Source organism: Rattus norvegicus, chromosome 1 (genome assembly GCF_036323735.1).
Source record: "Rattus norvegicus strain BN/NHsdMcwi chromosome 1, GRCr8, whole genome shotgun sequence".
NCBI lineage: Eukaryota > Metazoa > Chordata > Mammalia > Rodentia > Muridae > Rattus > Rattus norvegicus.
In genome coordinates this window covers 199,026,232-199,047,048 of record NC_086019.1, presented here as the reverse complement: position 1 = coordinate 199,047,048, position 20,817 = coordinate 199,026,232, and the positions used below count along the sequence as shown (strand labels likewise).

The following is a 20,817-nucleotide window of genomic DNA, read 5'->3' as shown; positions in this document are numbered from 1 at the left end:
TTTCTGTCATCCATCAACCCTGAGCTGCATGCACACACCCCAATACAGACACACAAATATATACAGGATGCTTAAAGTTGTTAAAATAAATAAGGCCTGGGAGCTCTAAGCAGGAGATCCTATGTATATGTGTCCAATAGCATCACCAGAAAGCACACAGCCGCACAACAGTTACACCACCACTACCATATGGGTCCCCTGCCCAGCATCTGCCCCCTCAACCTGGGACTGATGCCAATCCTGCCATGAATCATCGTGTCCAACAACTACAGTTCAAGTATCTAATGTCATCCCATGCTTTGTTCTGGAAAATCCCTCCCTTGCCTCAAACTCTGAATGTACCTACAGTCAGCTGTGGCATGCATGTTCCCAGCACACTGTTCAGCAGTTACCATGAAACTGCTATTCCCAATAAAGATACATTGGGGAATCTTTGTTAAACAGTAGACTGGCGAGATATAAACAGAAATAGAGAAATGATATCTAGAGAGGGAGAGATAGAATCACCACAGACAGACAGACAGGCAGGCAGGCAGGCAGGCAGACAGACAGACAGACAGACAGACAGAATCACAATAATTCACTAATTTGAATGAGAATGTTGCTCATGGGCTTTGATGACTGAATGCTTGGTCCCCAGCTGGTGGTGCTCTTTGGGTAGGTTTAGGAGGAGTGACCAAGACTAGGAAGCATGTCACTGGGGATGAGCTTTGAGATTTCAAGGGGATGAGCCATTCCTAGTTCTCTCACTCTGCCTCCTGCTAACAGTGAGAGATGTAATCTGTCAGATTCTTGCTGCCTCTGCTCCACATTATGGAATCTGACATTCTGGAACCTCAAGTCCAAATGAACCCTTTCTTCTATAAGTGAGCATGGTAATACTGTTCTTTCACACGAACAATAAAATAACTAATACAGATAGACAGATACAGGCAGACAAGATAGACAGAAGGAAGTGACAGATGAGTGATCCATGCACAAGAAATAGATAATTCATAACAGACGGATATGGAGATGAGATAGATAGACCAGATAGAAATATATACATAGAGGTGATAGGTGGATAGAGAACTATAAATAATAGGCCTAGATAGGCATACAGAAAAGATATATGGGACAGAACGAATGTATAGATAGTATTCTAGCTTTTTTCCATTGCTGTAAGAAAACACTGACCAAAAGCAACTTAGGGGAAAAGGGGTTTATTCAGGTCACAATCATTGTGGGAAGCCCAGGCAAGAAGTCATGCACAGAAGAAATCTACTTACTGGCTTATGCTTAGCTACCGTTATTTATACAGCCCAGAACCACTTGTTGGGGGTGGGGGGAAAGGAATTTACTGCCACAATGGCATGGACATCCAAGATCATTGGCTCTCCATCTTCCCAAAGCAGTGATCCATTAATACAGTTCCTCATGCTGCAGTGACCTCCAACCATAAAATTATTCTCACCACTACTTTATAACTGTAATCTTGCTACTGTTATGAATCAGAATGTAAATATCAGCAATGCAGATGGTCTTAGGTAGGCCCTGTTAAAGGGTTGTTCTACAACCAACAAAAGGTTGTGATGCACAGATTGAGAGCCACTGTCCTAGACCAAGTGACAGGGAAACATCTTAGAGACATGGCCACAGGACCAGCTGATGGAAGCAATTCTTCAATTGAGGTTCCTTGTCAGGTCACTCTAGGTGTCAAATTGTGTCAAGTTGATAATAAAAATTAACCTGGATGGATGGATGGATGGATGGATGGATGGATGGATGGATGGATGGATAGATAGAAGGATGGAGACAGGTAGAGAGAACAGATGTTTGACAGTAGACCATACATACATACATACATACATACATACATACATACATACATACATACATGGATAGATGTCAGATTTTTTTTTCTCATGTAAGTTGATGCATGTGGTGGCCACAATGAGGCCTGGAATACAATCCCTTTGAAGCAAACAATCAACTGTAGCAGACCCTATAAGGAGTCAGTGGTATTCTCTATTTCTACAACATAGCATTTTCTGACTCATGAGTCTTTTCTCAAATCAAGATTCCCACTTTTTGGTAAAGGCACCCTATTGACTTTATATTATTTCAGGGTACTGGAAGGATCCCTTCACTAAGCAAGGCAGAACTCCAGGAACCAATCAACCATCTTTGAGGTGAAACTTATATGAAGACTCTTCTGTCGGTGCTGCCAGTTTGGGTGGGGATGACACCATAAAGCTAACAGTTTTTCCTTGAGTGCCAGCCACAGTTCAGGGAAGAATTTACTTAGCCAGAGTGGGCAGATCCTGAAATCAAAGGGCATAATTTCTGCAACAGTTCCTGCAGCAATAATATCTATCATACTTTAAAAATACTGGAACTTTGTGGTCACATCTATGTTTTTTTTGGGGGGGGATAAATATCTCTTGGTTCTATGCATCTAAAAATATTTTTGATTGCATGCCAGATATAACATTCTAGTGTCAAAGCTGTCGTGATTTTTCTTAATCTGCAAATGTATAATAATAATAATGATAATAATAATAATGTTAATTTTTTTGTTCTAATTTCTTATGTTTTTATTTCTATCTTCAGTCCACCTTTTTTCTCACACTAAAATTATCTATTTATTAAAGGGAGTTTAGAAATTTATTTCACCCAGTTCTAGTCAAAATGAAAACATCCAAGCATTCACTCCTATGTTCATTTAGATGAAGGGAAAAAAAAGAAAACAATAGAAGGAGAAAGGCTTATTTGAAAACCACAAGCTGTGTGAACTGCTGAAACGGAATAATTTTTTCACAGGCTTCATAAAACTACCAAAAAAAAAAATCTTGAAGTTCAATAAGTAGGTGACCTTAACTGGTTCCATTCTGCCATAAATATAATTTTCACTCAACTATCTTTTTTATAAACTAATAAGTTTACATTCCTGTATTACTGTCTTAGGAATTTTTTTGACAAAATCAAAACAGAGATACCTGCTGGTATGAGCATACTAACTTGGCCTGGATTCCATGGCTTGGCCAAGTTGTAATTATCTCGGCAAGATATCAAAATCAAACCATAACACTGACCTAAAAATAAATATGTAAATAAAAACATAATGTAATATCTATTGCTTCCTGCACGTTAAATTCAGCTACCTATCTTTTCCGGTTTGTCTTTGACAAGGAAATAACTGAAAATAGAGACTGTATATAAATGTGTGTGTAGCATCCCCGATTTCTTCAATATATAATCAAAGAATAAATTAGATGAGTGTTAAATGGTATGTTTAAAAATAAATTAGCTACACAAAATGAAAGTCTAAGTAGTATTAAATATACAAAAGAACTGGCATGATTCCAATGTCAATTAAAATAATAAAATGAGTTAAATGTAGAATTAAGATTTCCATGGCTTTTTCAAATCTGTATAACACAGTATACAAACTCGGTCTATTAAAATACATATTTTCATACATTGTCAGTATTTGGAAAAAATTCAAGATGGATTTCCTCTCTGGTCTGGACTACAAAAACGATTACTTAAGAGTTTCAAGTTCGAGCTGAGGGGTGATTCTATACGGAAAGAAGAAAATGGGAAAACAAAGCATGTTTTGATAAGGAAAGTGTGTAACACATGAAATTCATCCTTTCTTTTTGAAAAAGAGTCATTGCCTAAATGCAGCGAGTCTTAGGGTTTTATTTTAAAGTGTCTATTTAAGGAAGAAAGCAAAACCAAACTGGAACTAAGAGACAGGAAAGGAAGGGACCGAATTACGATGAAAAAGAGACATTTTTGATAAAGAAGGCCAAGAAAAAGAATTTTTTTCAGATATTACAAAATGAAGGTTTTGTCCAGTAGTAGAATGACAGGCATTGTTCCAAAGTAAAGAAGAAGAGGAGAAGGAAGAGGAAGAAAGGAGGAGGAGGAAAAGAAGAGAAGGAAGAGGGATAAGAAAGAAAGGGACCAGGGTAACCTTAAGCATATTGCAGGCTGTGAGCAGGAGGTTTGGGAAAGATACATCGTACAAGAGGAAACCCATGTGTGGTCGTTTTTAAAAAGCATTTACAGTATTCTCTAAACCCTAACCTACACACTGAGGTGAAGCCAGAGTCCCAGTCTTTTTTTACTCAAAAAAAAAAAGTTTTAAATGTATATCTGTTCTTAGTAAAACTTAAAAAAAAACTAGCTTAGGATATGAATAATTTTATATTTTCTCAAGATAATTTTTCTGCCACCTGCATTAGTTTTTTTAATTATAAATGGTTAAAACTTAATGATTGTTTTCTTGATGGCATCTGTTTATATGTTTAGTTTTTTAAAGTTATCTTTTCCCTGCATATATGTATGAGAACCATGTTATGTGCAGTGTTAATGGAGGCCAGAAGAAGCCATTGGATCCCCCTGAATTAGACTTGAAGACAGTTGTGAGCTGCAGTCTGGGGGATGGGAACTGAACTTAGGTCCTTAGCAAGAAGAGCAAGTGTTGTCAGCCTCTGAGCCAAGTCTACAGCTGGATACCTGTTGGTTTTGAAGTCCTTTAAGAACTATGTTGAAAGTGATTAAGTCTGACCTATAAAATATGAATTACTTTTATAACAGTGTTTGATTATTGATGGAATGTATTAAGGATTACAAAAGTTTTAGAACTCTAACGATCCGTGCCCTTTCCAAATTCTATATGCAAATGGAATTTACTTCTTTGTTCAAAATTTTCTTTCCAAACTTCCCATGCCTTATATTTACCGCATCTGTCTGTCTTGCTTGTTTGTTGGAAACTCACTGCATGAAAAGTTAACCATTTCCAAAGAACAGAGGACAGGAAGTTATCCACAAGCTCCAGCAGAGCTCTCCAGAGACCTGGTCCTTCTAAGCTTCCTCCTGGCTCCCTATGACAGGAAGGTGATGACTCTCATTCCCAGGCACCAATCACTTCTGCCCCTGACATAGGACCAAACGAGTGACCAGGAGAGCAGTGTATCTGCAGCAATTTACAGCCAAACTCTAACTACAGGGCTGCTGCTAAAGAAGTATTGAGAAGTATAATCTTTATTTCAAAGAAGAATGCAAAAGTTGTCAAAACCAAAATGTGGTTTCTGTGCAGACCCTATTCCCCGAATGTACCTAAAGCTGGAGGCTGTGAAGGGAATGTCCTCACCATGAATGTCCCACAGAAGCTGAAACAAGAGGGCCTGCATAAGCCAGATGTGCATGGATGGGTACCCAGCTTTATATTTTCAGAAACATATACCCAGCAACCTTGGACTAAGATCAGTCTTGTCTATTTACTACAGCCAAAGATTATTATTCAAAAGTATCTGATGTAATCTCCCTCTCTTGGTCCTTACAAACATCCCCTTGCCTTGTCCTCTTTAAAGATGTTCACAGTTTAACATGACTTGTGTTCTAATTTCAATCCTCTGCCATTCTCACAATGCTATGGACAAAGAAATATCATTTGCTTTAAAAATTCTCCTGATTTTTTTTATATATTTTAGGTTGAGAAATGAAATCTAAACCTCACATTATATTTAAACAAATGGTATTTCCAATTTAAAGAACTGTGGTATTGGAAAATAAAAATAAACACATGTCAAAAGACATACCTTAAGCTGGGCACAGAGACTCATGCCTGTAATCCTAGTTCTCAGGAGGATGAGGAAAGGGGATCACACTGAGTTCAAGACCAACCTAAACCACATTATGAATTCTAAGACAAGCCTGGGCAAGCTGGCACAGGAATCTTCAATATAAACCAGCCAAGAGTTGGAAAATAAAAGAGTAAAGAATGAAACATTCACACTAACCAAGACATTAGGGAAAACTCTCAAGTTGAGGAAGGACTAAATCTACATAACGGACAACAGTTATAAACCTGTAGGCTAACGACAACTCTTTCAAACCTGTAAAGCATAATGAATGAGCCTTTAATTAATTTGAAATCCTACAAAGAACCTCTCAAGGATGACATTTTAATAATGAGCCGCTCTCTTGCCAAACAGTGAGTGCTTAGCACTGTACAGTGACTCCTTTGAAATGTCTCTCTGCAATAAAAGATCATCAGGGAAGTCTCTAGAACTTCCCATCCTAGTTTTATCCAATATACCAGGAAGAGTCACTCATTTGACCTACTTTAAAGTATAAGAAGGGACGGGTAGAAGGAGCCCAGAAACTTATCAATAAATAAATTGATGAGTGAGTGCTCCTCATTCCTTGCTCTTCTTTCAATGAGAATTCATTAACAACATATGATGACAGGCTCTTTGTATATGATCTACATTCTAGTTTGTGACCCAGGAGCATAAAGATAGATCAGCATAACTTAGTCATGATCAATAACTAATTATTCACAAGGCTAACACCAGATGACAAGCAGAAACTATAGCACACTAAAGGGAGTCACAGCCCAAGCAAGGCTAGACGGAGGCCAGCCTTCAGCAGGTCTGCTGCAGGATGTGTCTGCTTTGGGCTTTCTATTTAATGTGGTCCACCCACACAGAAGGCAGAAAAACAACAGCAGAGGAGCCTCTGGCTGCCTGGAGCCTTTCACTGGGTTCACCATGAACCAAATTTGCTTGGGCCAGAGCTGCTATTCTCATTCCAAGACAAAAAAGAGCTTCCTAAGTAGAACAAAGAGTACGGAATGGGACTGTACCACAGAAAGGCAGGCACGGAACATGCTAAGCGTCAGTATCCCTATCTCCCAAGTTTCATCTCTTTGTTCTTCGGGAGAATAATTACTTGCAATTATCCCCGAATTTAACACAGCAACTATATTATACTTGAAAACACAGCAGACCATTTTGAAAGAAGAAAAAAAGAATAGACCTCAAAAGTTTGTTCCAACTGAAAAAAATAAAATAAAATAAAATAAAATAAAATAAAAGAGGCAGTTGTCAATCCCAGCTATGAGCAAAACTGCTCCTCTCCCAAGTCAATGAACACACTGTAGGTAAGAAAATGGGAATTCTACTTTGCTCCTCTCCCCACCTTTGAAACTATCCTTCCTGCCTGAGACCTGCTTAGAGAGCCTCTGATGCTCAAATATTCCAGACCTCTGACAGGAAAACCAGACTGTTACTGCCTCTTCAAGTAACCCATTCAAAACAGGAATGGACCAAGACTCTAATCAAGCCATTGAAGTCAAAGGTAAATGTCACGGGAAGACAAGGCATAGGTCATCATGGGCGGGGAAATGAAGCTTCTGGCCGAAGCAGCTCTGGCTGGAAGGGCATGAATGTTCTCTGCCCCTGGAATCACAAGATACTAAAACACATCACAGTTTTCAGACCCCAGTATAATGAAGAAGTATTTCTCGTTTCTATACAATATGGCTATAAGTGCACTTTACATTCTGAAAGGCATATATGTTCTTTCGTCCCTTAAAGATCCTGGTAGGGATATATAAAAGGCATGGAAGAAGGAAGTTGCTCTCCAAGAGTCTACTTCTTTGAGGTTCAGTGTACACTGAAGACCAGCTGAGACATCCAACCTCATGGACTGAACAACTACTGGATGCTTGGATCTTATGTTTATAGGCAGCCATTGCTGGATTAGCTGGACCACAGCCTTGTCAGCTAGGGCCACAGCCTCTTCCTGGAGTCCTGGTCCATCAGCATCCATCAGTTGTCATGGTCACCATGGTCAAATGGAAAGGGCAGAGCTCTGGACTACAGCATAGAGTTGCAAGAAGACACTGACTAAAAGGGAAAGGACCAGCAACCAGCTGATCCAGACTGCGCAGCTAGTGAGTGCCGGCTCTGCGTCTAGATGGTGGATCACCTCAGGGACCTTCGCTCCTCGCTTGTGTCTCAGGGATTAGACGGAACAGAGCCTAGACCTGTGGTAGAAGCTGTGGTCCTTAGAAAAGATGCAGCCGCTGTCAGCTCCTGTTACGGTTGATGGTGCAGATTACCAGGATGGAAAGGACAACTGAGAGAGAAACTGGTCAGTGGGACCCTGCCATCCAGGTCCCTCACTTTCTGAGCACCCTGTGCTGCTCACCACCTCCCTACTGAAAGTAGTCGTGGCCGTGAGCTCCACTTTAGAAGCCACACTTTCCATAGTCATTCATGATTCCTCAGACACAGAGTATTCTGGAGTGCCAGGAGGGAAGCTGCTTACCCATGCAGCCCAAGTCCTTCACGCTACAGACGAAGAAACTGAGGCCTGCAAAAGTCACGGAGTCAAAGAGAACAGAGCCTAGCAGAGAGGCTGTCTCCCCGACACTTCATGAATCTCCCTTCTGACCAAACTCAGTGTCCCACGCTCTTGTTTGCGGTGCTGAGATCAAACCCAAGGGCACAGCTCCTGCACAATGCATGCTGCATCCCATACACTTGCAAGTTAGTCTCTAGTGATCTCACAAGCAAAGCAAGACAAAACAAAAGAACTTATGGGTGCCAAGTTCAAACAGGATAACCAAGTCCGCTGAAGTGCGCAAAGAGCCCTGGGCTGCAGGGAGAATTGCTAAGAGACTGGGGAAGGGGGCAGGAGTACAGGATGAGGTGGGTTCTAAAAAGAACCCAAAGACCATGAGTCCGTAGCACAGAGAGCATTGGTGCTACATAAACACATCTTGGGTAGTCTGTGGGGCATAGCGCTGGGCCAGGTAATCTCTAATCCTAGTCTGATTGGAAGAAAAGCAGGGGAATCCACAGAAAGTGGATGAACATCCCTAACCTGCAAAGGGAGTGATACCAGAATGGGGGCCCAGGAAGACCCCACTCTCTCACCCAAAGCTCAGACAGAAGCAGGGGCAGAAGAAAACTGAGCTCAGGGCAGTTAGACCTGGTCCCATTGGTGAAAGAGACTAATGCAGGGAGTCCTGAAAGATGCAGCAAAGACAGAGTAGTCTGGAGATCCAAGGCACACAGAACTCACGGGAAGGCAATGGCTGAAGTAAGACAGCTGAGGGCACACCCCTTTAGCCCACAGTGGGTTGGCTTCCAGAAACCCACAGGAGGTTTCTGGCTGCTTCCGTGAAAGGTCTTGCCCCATTCAGACTTCAGGAGAGCCTGACTTGTCTAGCTCAGGAGAAACAGGGGAAGAAAGGGGAAAGTTAGCATTGAGGAGAAAAAGAATTGGACAGGACTCAGTGATGGGCTAGCCCTGAGGATGAGGAAGAGAAATAAAGATGAGGGCATATTGTGGCCAGATGGCAGGGTGGTAGCGTTAAGATGGGGGGGGGACAAAAGAGGAATAGGTTCAGCTGGGGACACGGAGAGTTCCAGTTCTACAGACCCCTTCTCTCAGGGCAAGCCTCTCTTTTTCCCTCTCTTTTTTCAGAACAAAGGTAGATTAAAACTTGAGACTATGTAACAAAAGCCAGGCAGGAAATGACGTGGGTGGCCGGCATGCACCAAGGAGCCTGAGAACAGAAGCCTGAGGTCTATTTGTTACTTCTCTCTCTGCTGCAACCAACTGCTTGGCAAAAGTGACTTGGAAGAGTAAGGATTTATTTGGCTCATAGGTTGAGGGCATAGAGTCCACAGTGATGAAGAAGTCACGGCAGCAAGTGTCTGCTCTGGAGCAGGTGGCCACACAGCACTGCACTGCACTGCTTGGCAGCAGGGGTACGAGGCTGCTTGTTCACATCTCAGTGATGCGAAAATAGAAAAAGGAGAATACCACTGGAGGTTACAGAGGTGCTGTTTAGCTGAGGACCTCTGGGAGAGCGACAAAGCTTTGTGGGCAAGGATGCCCTTGTGAATGAACTTGTGCCTTTCCTGGATTTCTTAGCCTCCTGAGAAGTTTCCATAATAAATTACTTTGTTTCGCGTGCTTTAAAAAAAAAAAAAATCCTGGTAGGGAGCTAAAATCCACAAATGCGGAAGGGTTTGACAAGGACATGAAAACTGTGATACAGACAGGACTTAAGTTATAACATATTTGTGGAAAGAGAATAGAACAAAAGAGAGAGGGAGGGAGAATAGGAAAAAGACAACGGAAAGTAAGACAACAAGTCATTGTGATCCCCACATGTCAGTAAAAAAGACCATGACTCTAGTCAAGGTCCTTGGGGAGTGCAGGACTCTAATGCCTCTTAGAGATAGCTGACCCTGGATTTGTCTTCTGCACAATCTTGGCTCTTAGAAAGCGCATGCTATTCTAGCAAAGAAAGTTAGTTTGGTTAATTTGAGATAAGACTGTTCTTTCTTGAGACCTCCCTCGGAGAGATGCAGCCTAGGAAAGAGGGCATTGCTGAGCCCCTAAATGAGGTACATCCTGTGTCCTACTCAGGTTAGGTTTTAATTGGAGCATATAATTCAAAAGAACATGGCAACAAATTACTAGGACTATGCTATAGTACTATGGACAGAGAGACAACAAGTGAGGGATTCAAGGGAAGTTCAGGCCCTGGCACCATAGATATACAACATAGTGGAGTCATGGAGGAGTCGGAGTCCTAGAACAGAGGACAGTATTTTCTGATAGCTTTTGAAGACGGAAGGAGTTCACAGGAGCCAGAAGGCAGACTCTTTGATTCCTAGAGGGGGAAGAAGAGGATAAAGAGGTACCCCTTTGGTGTAGACTCACTTCCCATGTGAGATCTCCATGTAGGTCTCATGAGAGTGACCCAGTAGGATATGAGTTAGTTCCTGTGAGAAGAAACCTGAGCAGAAGTTGAGCCTACATGAAGGTCATTTAGAACCTGAGATGGGGGTAGGGAATCTACTCAAGCACATGAAGCACCAGATACTCTGGGTTGAAAATATGAGGGTGAGATAGGAGTCTCTCTGTCCAATATAAACTTAATGTAGCAACTTATATTTTGTTGAAGGTACCATACTCTGCATCAACTTGGCGCTCATCTATCTCCCTGAAAGCTAGGGCTGGCCTGTGACAACAATCTGTCAATGAGATGAGAGCCTCACACAGCCTTCAGAAAGCTCAAAGAGCCTCTGCCTAAGAGAACCTGGTACAGCTGCACTAGAACCTGACATCACTGCTCAAATATGGAAAGGCAGACCCACCCTTTAGGTCATGAGGAAATGAAAAGAATCTCTAAAGACAACAGGATAGAAAGATCCTGGATGCTGAGAACGTGAGGACCACATGGAACAAGGGAATGAAAGCCGAAGTCTTCTTGCTAGAAGCTGAATACATGGTGGGGTGGTAAAGTGAGCTGTACCTGGTAAAGCACCTAAGTAGATTTTTAATGTTGACAAGAAACCAAACATATTCCCTAAACACCATAAGACTGATCAAACTGAGCAAACCTGAGATACCACGGTTCCAAGACCTTATGCCTGTAACTCTAAGTTACAGTGAGAAGCCAAAGTGAGAGGCAGAGAATTTCCTACTGGTCTATTCGGCTGACCTCAGTGGACTGAAGGACCACAGTCATTTCTAACATAGCAGTGTTGTATAAAAGAGTCAACATTTGCTATGACAACCCAACTACACAAGCCGCCATTCTTGTGGATTTCTGAGGAATGAGAAAATCCTTACTGTAGCTAAGGGAGACACTCATCAAATCCCTGACTCAGCAGCACATGGATCACACATGGAACAAGATTAAAAATTTCTAGGTAAACCATGATAAAAACCACATCACCTGACTATTATGGGCTTTCTTTCTAGTTCATCTTTCTACCCAACTGTAATGAGAGAATTTAAAGAAGTGAGAAAAATAGGGGCTGGCAAGATGGCTGAGTTGAGAAGAGCGCCTGTTGAAATGTTGACGACCAGAGTTTGATCCCCAGAAACCACGTGATGGAAGGAGAGAACCAACTCTTACAGTTGTCCACTGACCTTGACATGCGAGGCATGACATCTGCAGGGGGGGGCAGTAATGGGGGGAAATTAATTAAAATGAAGATTCCAGGAGCCACAGAGTTCACTGACACGTAATTAGCGTGACTGAAGGAAAACCAGACAATACACAGCAGAGTATAGGCCAGTTTACTTGTTCTCATTCTTACCTAATAGCGAGAAAATCACCGCCAGTTTAAGTACCCTACAAAGACAGAATCCATGCACATGAAGTGCCATGCCAATTCCCAACAAGGGATGAGAAAGAGCATGCCTTTGAGATGCCAATCAAGGGCAAAGCCTCAAGCCTCCAATGTTGTCTTCTTCCTGTGACCTCTGGCTTAACCAGCAGGAGCCCTAGAGTGAAGAGAGTCCACTCAGCCGCACACACAGGGAGGGCTGTCCAGTTCTTGGGAGATATACCACTTGTGACCACTACTGGTCTCCATAATCAGTAGCATCCTGCTGCAGCATTCCTCCTGCTTTTGTCCCCTCTCCTCTTGGCATTTTTGAACATATCCACTTCAAGCAGGTGAAGATGAAGCTTAGAGAAAATGGGTGTAGATAGGGCTCCAATGAACTTTATGCTGGGTTTTCCAGGATAACATGCTGTGTGCCCCGTTCTCTGCAAAGGCAGCGAGCGTGCTTTGTAATTGATGGACTCACCAAGCCCATCTCTACGTGTAGAGACCTACCAGAAGAACATCAATCAATCTTGAACAGCTACCATGGGCACACAACATTCAATGCAAGTCATGAAAACAAAAAATGGCACCCTCCAAAAATAAACAGAGCCTGCTCCACAGCTAAACTACCCACCTGCTCATCTCTCCTGGTACTGTGAGATGCTGGGGCCATCACTGTGAGTCGCAAAGTGACTTTGTTGAATCACCACAGGCATGGAGATTGTAAGTATCGATGGATAAAAGACCAGCATTCGAGTCATAGACATCCCAACTTGCTTACAATAACAAAATTAACTCAAAAGGTGGTCAGCTGCCATGAACCACTCACTAGGCAGGGTGCCCAAGGGCGCTCTAGTGTCTGGAGAAACACAGCATTCTGCTGAAAGGAGGAAAGTGGCCAGGGCCCTGCAGTGCTCCCACGTGAGGCAGTACAACTTGATTTTGGCTTTTCCTCCTCATTGCTTGTTTCGTTTCCGTTCACCCTTGTGGGGCTTTTTGCTCTATGAAGATATACTGAAAAGTACTGCCGAGCCCTCGGTGGATGCCCAGCGCTGCGTGAGAAGCATTGCAAATGCTTTCAGCAGACAATGTTTGGCTCGCAGGCACACTTCTGAGCCTGTGGGAGAGCCTAACCTCTGCAGGGACAGCTGCAGAAACTGTCAGGGTCAGCATGGGCAAATGCACATCTGCCCTTTATCTATGAGTGTCTGGTCGTAACAGAAGGCAAGGAGAAGGAAAAGGAGCCAAGGACAGAAAGGAAGAGAGAAGAAAGGGAGAAAAAAGTCAAGTGAAGACTTCATAGGGCCTTCACCGAACACTTACTGGTTGAACAGTACCCGTGAGCGCACTATGAACTTGAAGATGTACTCCAAGGCTTTTATGGCTTTGTACAGCTGCTCGTTGATTCCCGGTTTTTCAGCGCTGGCCACATAAGTCCTTAACACCTTGGTCAGTTTCCTGGTCCCAAGGGAAACACATGTCAATCAAGGGTTCAGAAATCCCAACTGTACACTTAACTGAGAGTGAAGTTTACGTTACTTTTATTCTGGTTTCCACATATGAAAATATGCATATTCATAAAGGTTTTCTAATCAGGCAAAGCACCTGATAAAATACCTTCCTGGCAATGTAGGAATTCTGCAGAGGTAGGGTAAAAGAGTCCCTCACTCAGAACCATCAGCCACCTGTTCAGGTTAGCTAATTTGCTGCAACAAAAGGCCTTACACTGAATGGGAAATTTTTAGATGGCAATGCAAATAAACCGTGCTAAATTTTAAATGAATTTCCTAAGGATCTCTATTAAGAGGGTAAAAAAATAAATAAATAAAAATATTAACATTTTTAGAGCAGATATTTCAATGGCATTCACCCCAAAATATTCAATTTTTAAAACATAAATAATAACTGTATTTCTCGTCTTCATATTTGTAAACTGGGATCATAAAACAAATCACTAACACGAAAACAGTTTACACAAATCACAGCACATACAAATTCATCAGAATTATTTTTCAAATTCCCCATCCCATGGCAGACATAACTATAGAAAGTAAATACGAACAAACTGTCCACTGCGACTCTGTAATTCATAGCTTCTTAGGTTGTGGAGGTTGGGGGGGGGGGATGGGAAGGTATTTTTGTTTTTTAAAACAGAGTCTCTTGATGTAGTTCGGGCTCCCCTAGGACTACTTATTATTCACTGGTTCTCAACCTGTGGATTGAGACCCATTAAGGGGTCACTTCTCAGATGTCCTGCACATCAGATATTTACATTACAATTCATAACAGTAACAGAATTGCAGTTGTGAAGTAGCAACAAGATAGTTTGATGATTGGGGATCACCACAGCATGAAGAACTGTTTTACAAGGTCACAGTGTTAGGAAGGTTGAGAACCACTGAAAGAGCAGACTGGCTTCTGCCTCGAGAGAACTAAGATTAAAGACTTGTGCCACCACACCCAGCCATAGACACCTTCTTACAAAATTCTTGGCACAGGGCAAAGCCTCAGATTTTCCTACGTAACCAGAGAGTCTAAACGGTAACAGATTCATTCAGACCTTCAGGCTATGTGAGAAGGTTGACATAAAACAAACAAACAAAATTTGAGAAATGTAATTTTTAAAATGTGATCAACTTCATTAATAAACAAATACATGTAAATTAAAATAAGACAGAGATGAGAAAGCAGCTCAGTAGGAAAAAGCCTGCAGCAGGAGGCAGGCCCTGCATCCAATCTTTACCACACAGAGTAAAAGTAAATAATACAATGTACAAACAAATAACAAGGGAAATGTTTGCCTAGTATAGGCAGGAGGAAGGGAAACATGGGAACGATACTCTTTCAATCAGGGTATTTTCTCACACCAGTTAAAAGCAAAAATATCCCAATCTGTTGACATCAGGAACTCCAGTTTATGGAATCTCAACAGAAGCAACTACAGGTGTGTTCACTAACATCTCCCTCAGCATCGTCTATATAACCAATACAATGCCCATCCCCTGAGTGTAAGTAATTTAATCATGAAAGAGAGAGGAGAACACTGCTCAGCTATTAAGTAGGCAAAGGGAAAGGCTAGACAGGAGGTTCCATCACCACCAACAGGGATTGTTGGGGTTGTTGGTTTGGTTGAGTTTGGTTCGGTTGGATTTGGTTTGTTGGTGAGACAGTCTCATGTAACCCAGGCTGACAGTCACTATGAAGCTGAGGGTGACCTTGGACCTCTGATCCTCTGGCCTTCACCTCAAGAGTGCTGGGCTCACAGATGTTTGCTATCAGGCCTTGCTTTGTGTGCGGGGAATCAACCCCAGGGCTTCTGTGTCCCTCTACTTATGAAGCTACATCCATGGCCACACCTTTCCACTCTACGCAAAAGGGTGTTTGTAAGTTGTTCATAGAATGCAAAGTAATAAAATAATTTCATAAACTACATGCTTGTCTCTCTGGGCAGGCAAATTTGGCCTGAGCATTTATCCAAGAGAAATGAATGCTGTGTCTATAAAAGACAAGAAATCTCAGCCTTATGCAGAATCCCAGGAAGGTAAGAGCCCTCCAGCCCATCTATCATTAATGACAGAACAAATCGCGGGAGTCAATTATGACTAAGAAATTTTTTTTTAAAAAGGGCCCAATTCAAACAATGACACATAGAGCAATATGGGCAAATCTTGAAAGCATTATGCTCCAGATGCATAGGAGTACATGGTGTTCAAGAGAAGACAAAACAGCTCTGATACAGAAATGGGAACATGGCTGCTTTTTTGAGAGCAACACTGACTCTGAGGGCAAGAGCAGTCTTTCTTGTGCGGGGGATAGCAATATAGTACAGACATCTTGTCTCCGACACTAGTTACAAGGATGGGAAAACTGTCTGAATTCACAAAATGATTCCTCCTACACTAGAGTAGCCATGAGCAAAAGTCTTGGGAGTTTTATTCACTTTAAAGATTTACTTAAGCTCTTTGTTCTCTTCTCTTCCCTGCTCTTCCTCTCTTCCCTGTCCTTTCTCTCTACCCCCACCCCTTCCCTCCACGTGCTCATGGCCGGCCTTTCCTCTCCTCTCCTCTTCTTCTCTCATTAAACCTCTCCACGTGGAAAAAAAAAAGATTTACTTAAGTTTATGGACATGTGCATGTGCACATAATACATACCACAGGTGAGCAGATGTCCGCAGAGGTGTCAAATCCCAGGGAACAGGAGTTATATATACATAGGCAGTTACAAACCAACACGTGGTGCTGGGAAGCAAATGCAAGTCCTCTGCTGGAGCACTAGCTACATGCAGTCTTCGAGCCATTTCTGAGTTTTAAACAAGCATAGGTACCATGGTGTAGGGTGAGGGGTCAGTGGGTGAGGGTAAAATGCTTGTCACACAAGAAAGAGGACCAAAGATCAATCCCTAGGACCCACTACAAAAGCCAGGCATGGTAATAGCAGATGCTTGCAACACCAGCACCAGCAAGGCAGAAACAGAGGAGGAAGATTTGTGCAATTTACAAGCCAGTGAGTCCAAGCAAGCCAGTGACCTCTGGGTTCGGTGAGAAGTCCTGCCTCAGAAAACAAGATGGGGAGAGAGTTGAAAGAGGACCTCTGACATCAGCACTAGACCTATGCATGTGCATACATCTACACAGACATAGACATATGTGCATATACAACACACACACACACACACACACACATCTTTTTTGACACTTTTTAATTATATGTGATATATGTGGTTGTTTTGCTTGGATATGTCTGTGCACAACACGTGTGTGTGGTGCTATCAGAGTTCTGAAGAAGGCTTCAGATTGTCTTATGACTGCAGACCGTTGAGAGCTTCTGTGGGTGCTACATATCGAAACTGATCCTCTGAAAGCACAGCCCATGCATTTCCTCCCGAGACATCCTCCAGTCTGCTAGTTACAATGATATTTAGATTAAAAAATAAGTTAAGAAGTTTGCAAGTGACCAAATAAATAAGAAGGCGTTTCTGACCCTGAATAGGTTAAAGCACTTCAGAAAGGAACCCTGAGCCATTGTGGGGGCAGCCTATACGATGGTGTAAACTGTGTGTTCTGAAGGTTGGCCTGCAGAACCCATCTGCCATGGGGTATGGCACTGTGATACACGGGGAAGTGTGTTCATTAGGAAGTGCCCCAAAGCAAAGCCATTCCTTGAAGCCTCTGATACCGGGCACAAGTCTATCTTACACAGCTCCTGATATTGTTCCAGGCTTCCCAGCAGCTTATCTTTTCACCTCTATTCAAGTCAACATTAAACAATAACAAAACAAAACAAAAAACAAAAACATCATAGCACATACTTGGGAATGAGAATCCTTCCAACTCATTAATCAAAGAAAGGATTGGAATAATAATGATGGTCGACAAAGAGAATGGCCCAAACCCAGAAAATAAATCTGCACAGCCATTGCATAACTACATAAAGATCAAAACCTCTGAAGGAAGCCAAAATGGGGCAGAGCAAATGGGGCCTCAGTTATACCAATGGGAAGCGCATGGCAGCCCCATGAGACCCAGTGCATGAGACAGAAAAGAGACATGGCATGAAGGTTACCTGAAAAGGACCTTCGTAGGAGCACCTCCTTCTCTTCTCAATAGGATCAGTACTGGTCACACCCAAGGTGTCCTAGCCTCTGTGAACTGCCAAGGCAGAGAACTGTGCTGGAGCTGAGGTGATGAAAAGAAGGCCCACTGCTGGGAACTTTCTCGCTACTCACACAGCCTTTGAAAGGCAAAAAAATGGCAATATGCCTTCAATCCCAGCACTATGGAGGCAGAAGCTGGTGAACCTCTGTGACTTTGAGGCCATCTTGATCTACACAAGTGAGTTCCCAGACAGGGAAACATAATGAGACCTGTTGAGGTCTTCAGGGAACAGGATGGATGGAGGTTCTTAATAGATAATGCTGGAGTTTCAACTGACCCACAGAACATTATAAGTACCTACAATGGAAAGAGATAATATGCGGGGACAGCCTTCACTGGGTGCTACAAATCACAAGTCAAAGCTTACTCCTTTGGTGTTTCAAAGGTTGACTACTCAGATTCATTGCCGAGGAAACAAAGTTTCCACAGAATCAAAATGTTACTGCTTTAGAGGCCTGAGAGATGGCTCGGTAGTTAGGATCACATTCTGCTCTTGCAGAGGAACCAAGTTTGAGTCCCAACAATGTAAGGCAGCTTACAACGGCTTGCCACTCCTCCAGGAAAATTGGTGCTCTCTTGTGGACTTCACAGGCATGTGCACTCACATGCATATACCCACACCCATACAGACACATGCACACATAATTTAAATGTTTTTTTTAAACACATAGGAAAAGAATTATTACTGTTTCAAGTGTAATGTCAAATATATGAGTTCCTATTTTTTATAATACACTAATAAATAGGCTCTTATTTTTTATTAACCCTTGTAATTGATATAGAAAACAATAGATTTACAGTCTATCAGAATGTGGTACAGATATCTATTTCTAAAACACAAGTCTTTTTAGCAAACAGCACAGACAGAGCAGGAGGATACTGAATCTTGCCTCTGCATTTCAGGCTGTCCTTATACTCATGTAGCCTGTAAGTTTGAATTTGTGATCCTCCTGACTCCTCCCTCAGAATGCTGGAACTGAAACTAAGAGCTTCGGGCACTATGCAAATCTCCACTGAGCTATGTCCCCAGCAACCCCTCTAGTTTATTTTTCCGCCAGTGAGCAAGGATAGGCCCACACCAGGAAGTGGTCAGCACTGCTATGGTTTCCTGAGTTAAAGTAGGAAAGCTATTCTCAAAATAGCCTATTAGACCTGCTTGAGAGGAAATATTTAAATCAGCTACATATGGAGAACCAGCTATGTGCTTAGACATCTGGCCACGTCCACAATCCCTGAATAGCAAATGCTAGTCACTAAGGCAAGAAGGCATCCCAATTTGTTCCTTTCCCGGAGATTCTATAGGAAAATGTCCAATATACAAATCTACAGGGCATCTCCACTGAGCCAACAGAGAGATTTGAGTAAACATTAACAGAAGACTAGTAAAAGAATCTACACAGCTTGCTCTGCAAGCTTAAGTAGTTTCTTAGGCTCCTACCCCTGCCAGGGACTCTACCCACCATCAGCCATAAGCATGAAGGATGGGGCAGGAAGGGATCTATAGCACAACACTGGGTTGTGCCACCCACTGGCTTCAGAGACTGGCATCCCTGGACCTTGAGTTCACAGCTACATAGTCAGAGAAAACAGGCTTTTACTAAGTCTCCTCAGAAGCACAGATGGGGCCCTGGACTATTTTATAGACTCTAACTTCTAAAGTTCTTAAAGAAATAGTATGACTTTTTTTTAAATTTCCAATGCAATTACACAATACAAAATCTGAATACATGTCATTAAATCCCAACATGAAAGTAAGTCCAACAGAGTAAATGAACCCCAACAACTGCTTAGTGCTTGCTGTCTGAGCATCAAGGTTTATTCTGAGCTCTAATAACTCATTAGAATTCTCAAACAAGTCTACACTCATCTTCTTTTTTTGTAGACAAAAAGGTTGAAGGCCAGAGAGGTTAAGCAAATTGCCTAAGATCACACAATTCATAAAGGACAGAGTTGTCACTTAAGCCCATGTACCCTGCATGCAGTTACCAAACAGGAGGTAACTTTTCTTGCTGGCCCAAGCTCCACAAGTTCCCTGCATGCTCAGAGAGGGCTGGAGACAAGGGCCCTAGATGGACAGAAGAAAAAGAAGAATCTAAGTAGTTTAATAGCTAAAATTTGTGTAAGAAAAGGGAAGACGTACTTTAAGGAGCAAGGAGGCTGGGTGGAGAATACAAAACTGCATTTTATGTACACACACACACACACACACACACATACACACACACACACACACAAATAACCCAATAGCTTCACACAGAAACACATCCATTTGTTCATATATCAGCTGTTTGGGGGGGGGGGCTTCAGAGTGACAGGAAGCGTGCATCCATACATCAGCTTCATCGAACATAAGCAGAAACTCTCAAAGATAGATGGAAGGTGTGGAGGAGAACGTGGATTTATTCCAAAATGTGAGGCTAATTTATCATATATCTCTTTCAACAAGGAGTCCCGGACTGTTGAGAAGGAAACAATAACACAAAGTAGGCCGGTAAAGCCAGAGTTTTGTGTGGCGAAACGTATGGTCAGAGGCCAAAGTCACAGAGGAGAAATGATCACAAACATCAGAGAAGGAAGCAGTGGTTTGAAATAACACAAGAGAACTCACGTGTAGGCTAATGTCGCACTGAAGTGTTTCTTAATGTAAGTCTCCAAAACAGGATTAAAATGCTGAAACTTCCTATCCGCGATTAGTCCAATGATAAAGACCTATCAATATAACCAAAACATTCTCGTGAGTGGGACAAGGAAAGCCATTCTGGAATCTTCCTCTGTGATATGAAGAAATAAGTTGGAAACGGTCCAGGCAGAGGCCATTCATTCCCAGGTTTATATCTCCCTGTCCCAGCGTGGGGATTAACATAACTATAGTTTCACATTCAAAGTATATTTGCACTCCTCCAGGCTTCCTTTTTGATTGACTCTACAACTAAAGGCTTTCAAGGTGACTGGGATGGGTCCCTTCCGCCTTCAAAGGCTGCAGCATGAAAGAACACCTCACCCTCTGAGAGGATGAAAGGGAGGCCCCTTACCAGCGCATCAAACACCAAGGTATCAAACGTCTCACTCTCGGAGTTCTCCATCATGATGTTGAAGAGGGCATCCAAGGTGTCCTGCAGGAACTGTAAAGACACAAGAGGTCACTGAACGATCCCTGCATCCTACCTCCCCTAGCCTAGCACAGCCATGGTTTCTGGCAAGACTCGGCTTAACTGCCTTTCTCCAGTCCAGGAATG

The 20,817-nt window shown here is 42.4% G+C and overlaps 1 protein-coding gene across 2 annotated transcripts in view; it reads right to left on the bottom strand.

The window, feature by feature from the left end:
* Positions 1–20,817, bottom strand: part of Dock1 (dedicator of cyto-kinesis 1) — a 516,616-nt gene that overhangs the window by 366,588 nt on the left and 129,211 nt on the right. For both annotated transcript variants that reach the window (XM_063263800.1, NM_001143858.1), the window contains exons 20-22: positions 20,614–20,703; positions 20,190–20,290; positions 13,251–13,385 (exon numbers count right to left, since the gene is read on the bottom strand). In XM_063263800.1, the coding sequence (XP_063119870.1) occupies positions 13,251–13,385; positions 20,190–20,290; positions 20,614–20,703 (326 nt within the window). The remainder of the gene's footprint in view (positions 1–13,250; positions 13,386–20,189; positions 20,291–20,613; positions 20,704–20,817) is intronic.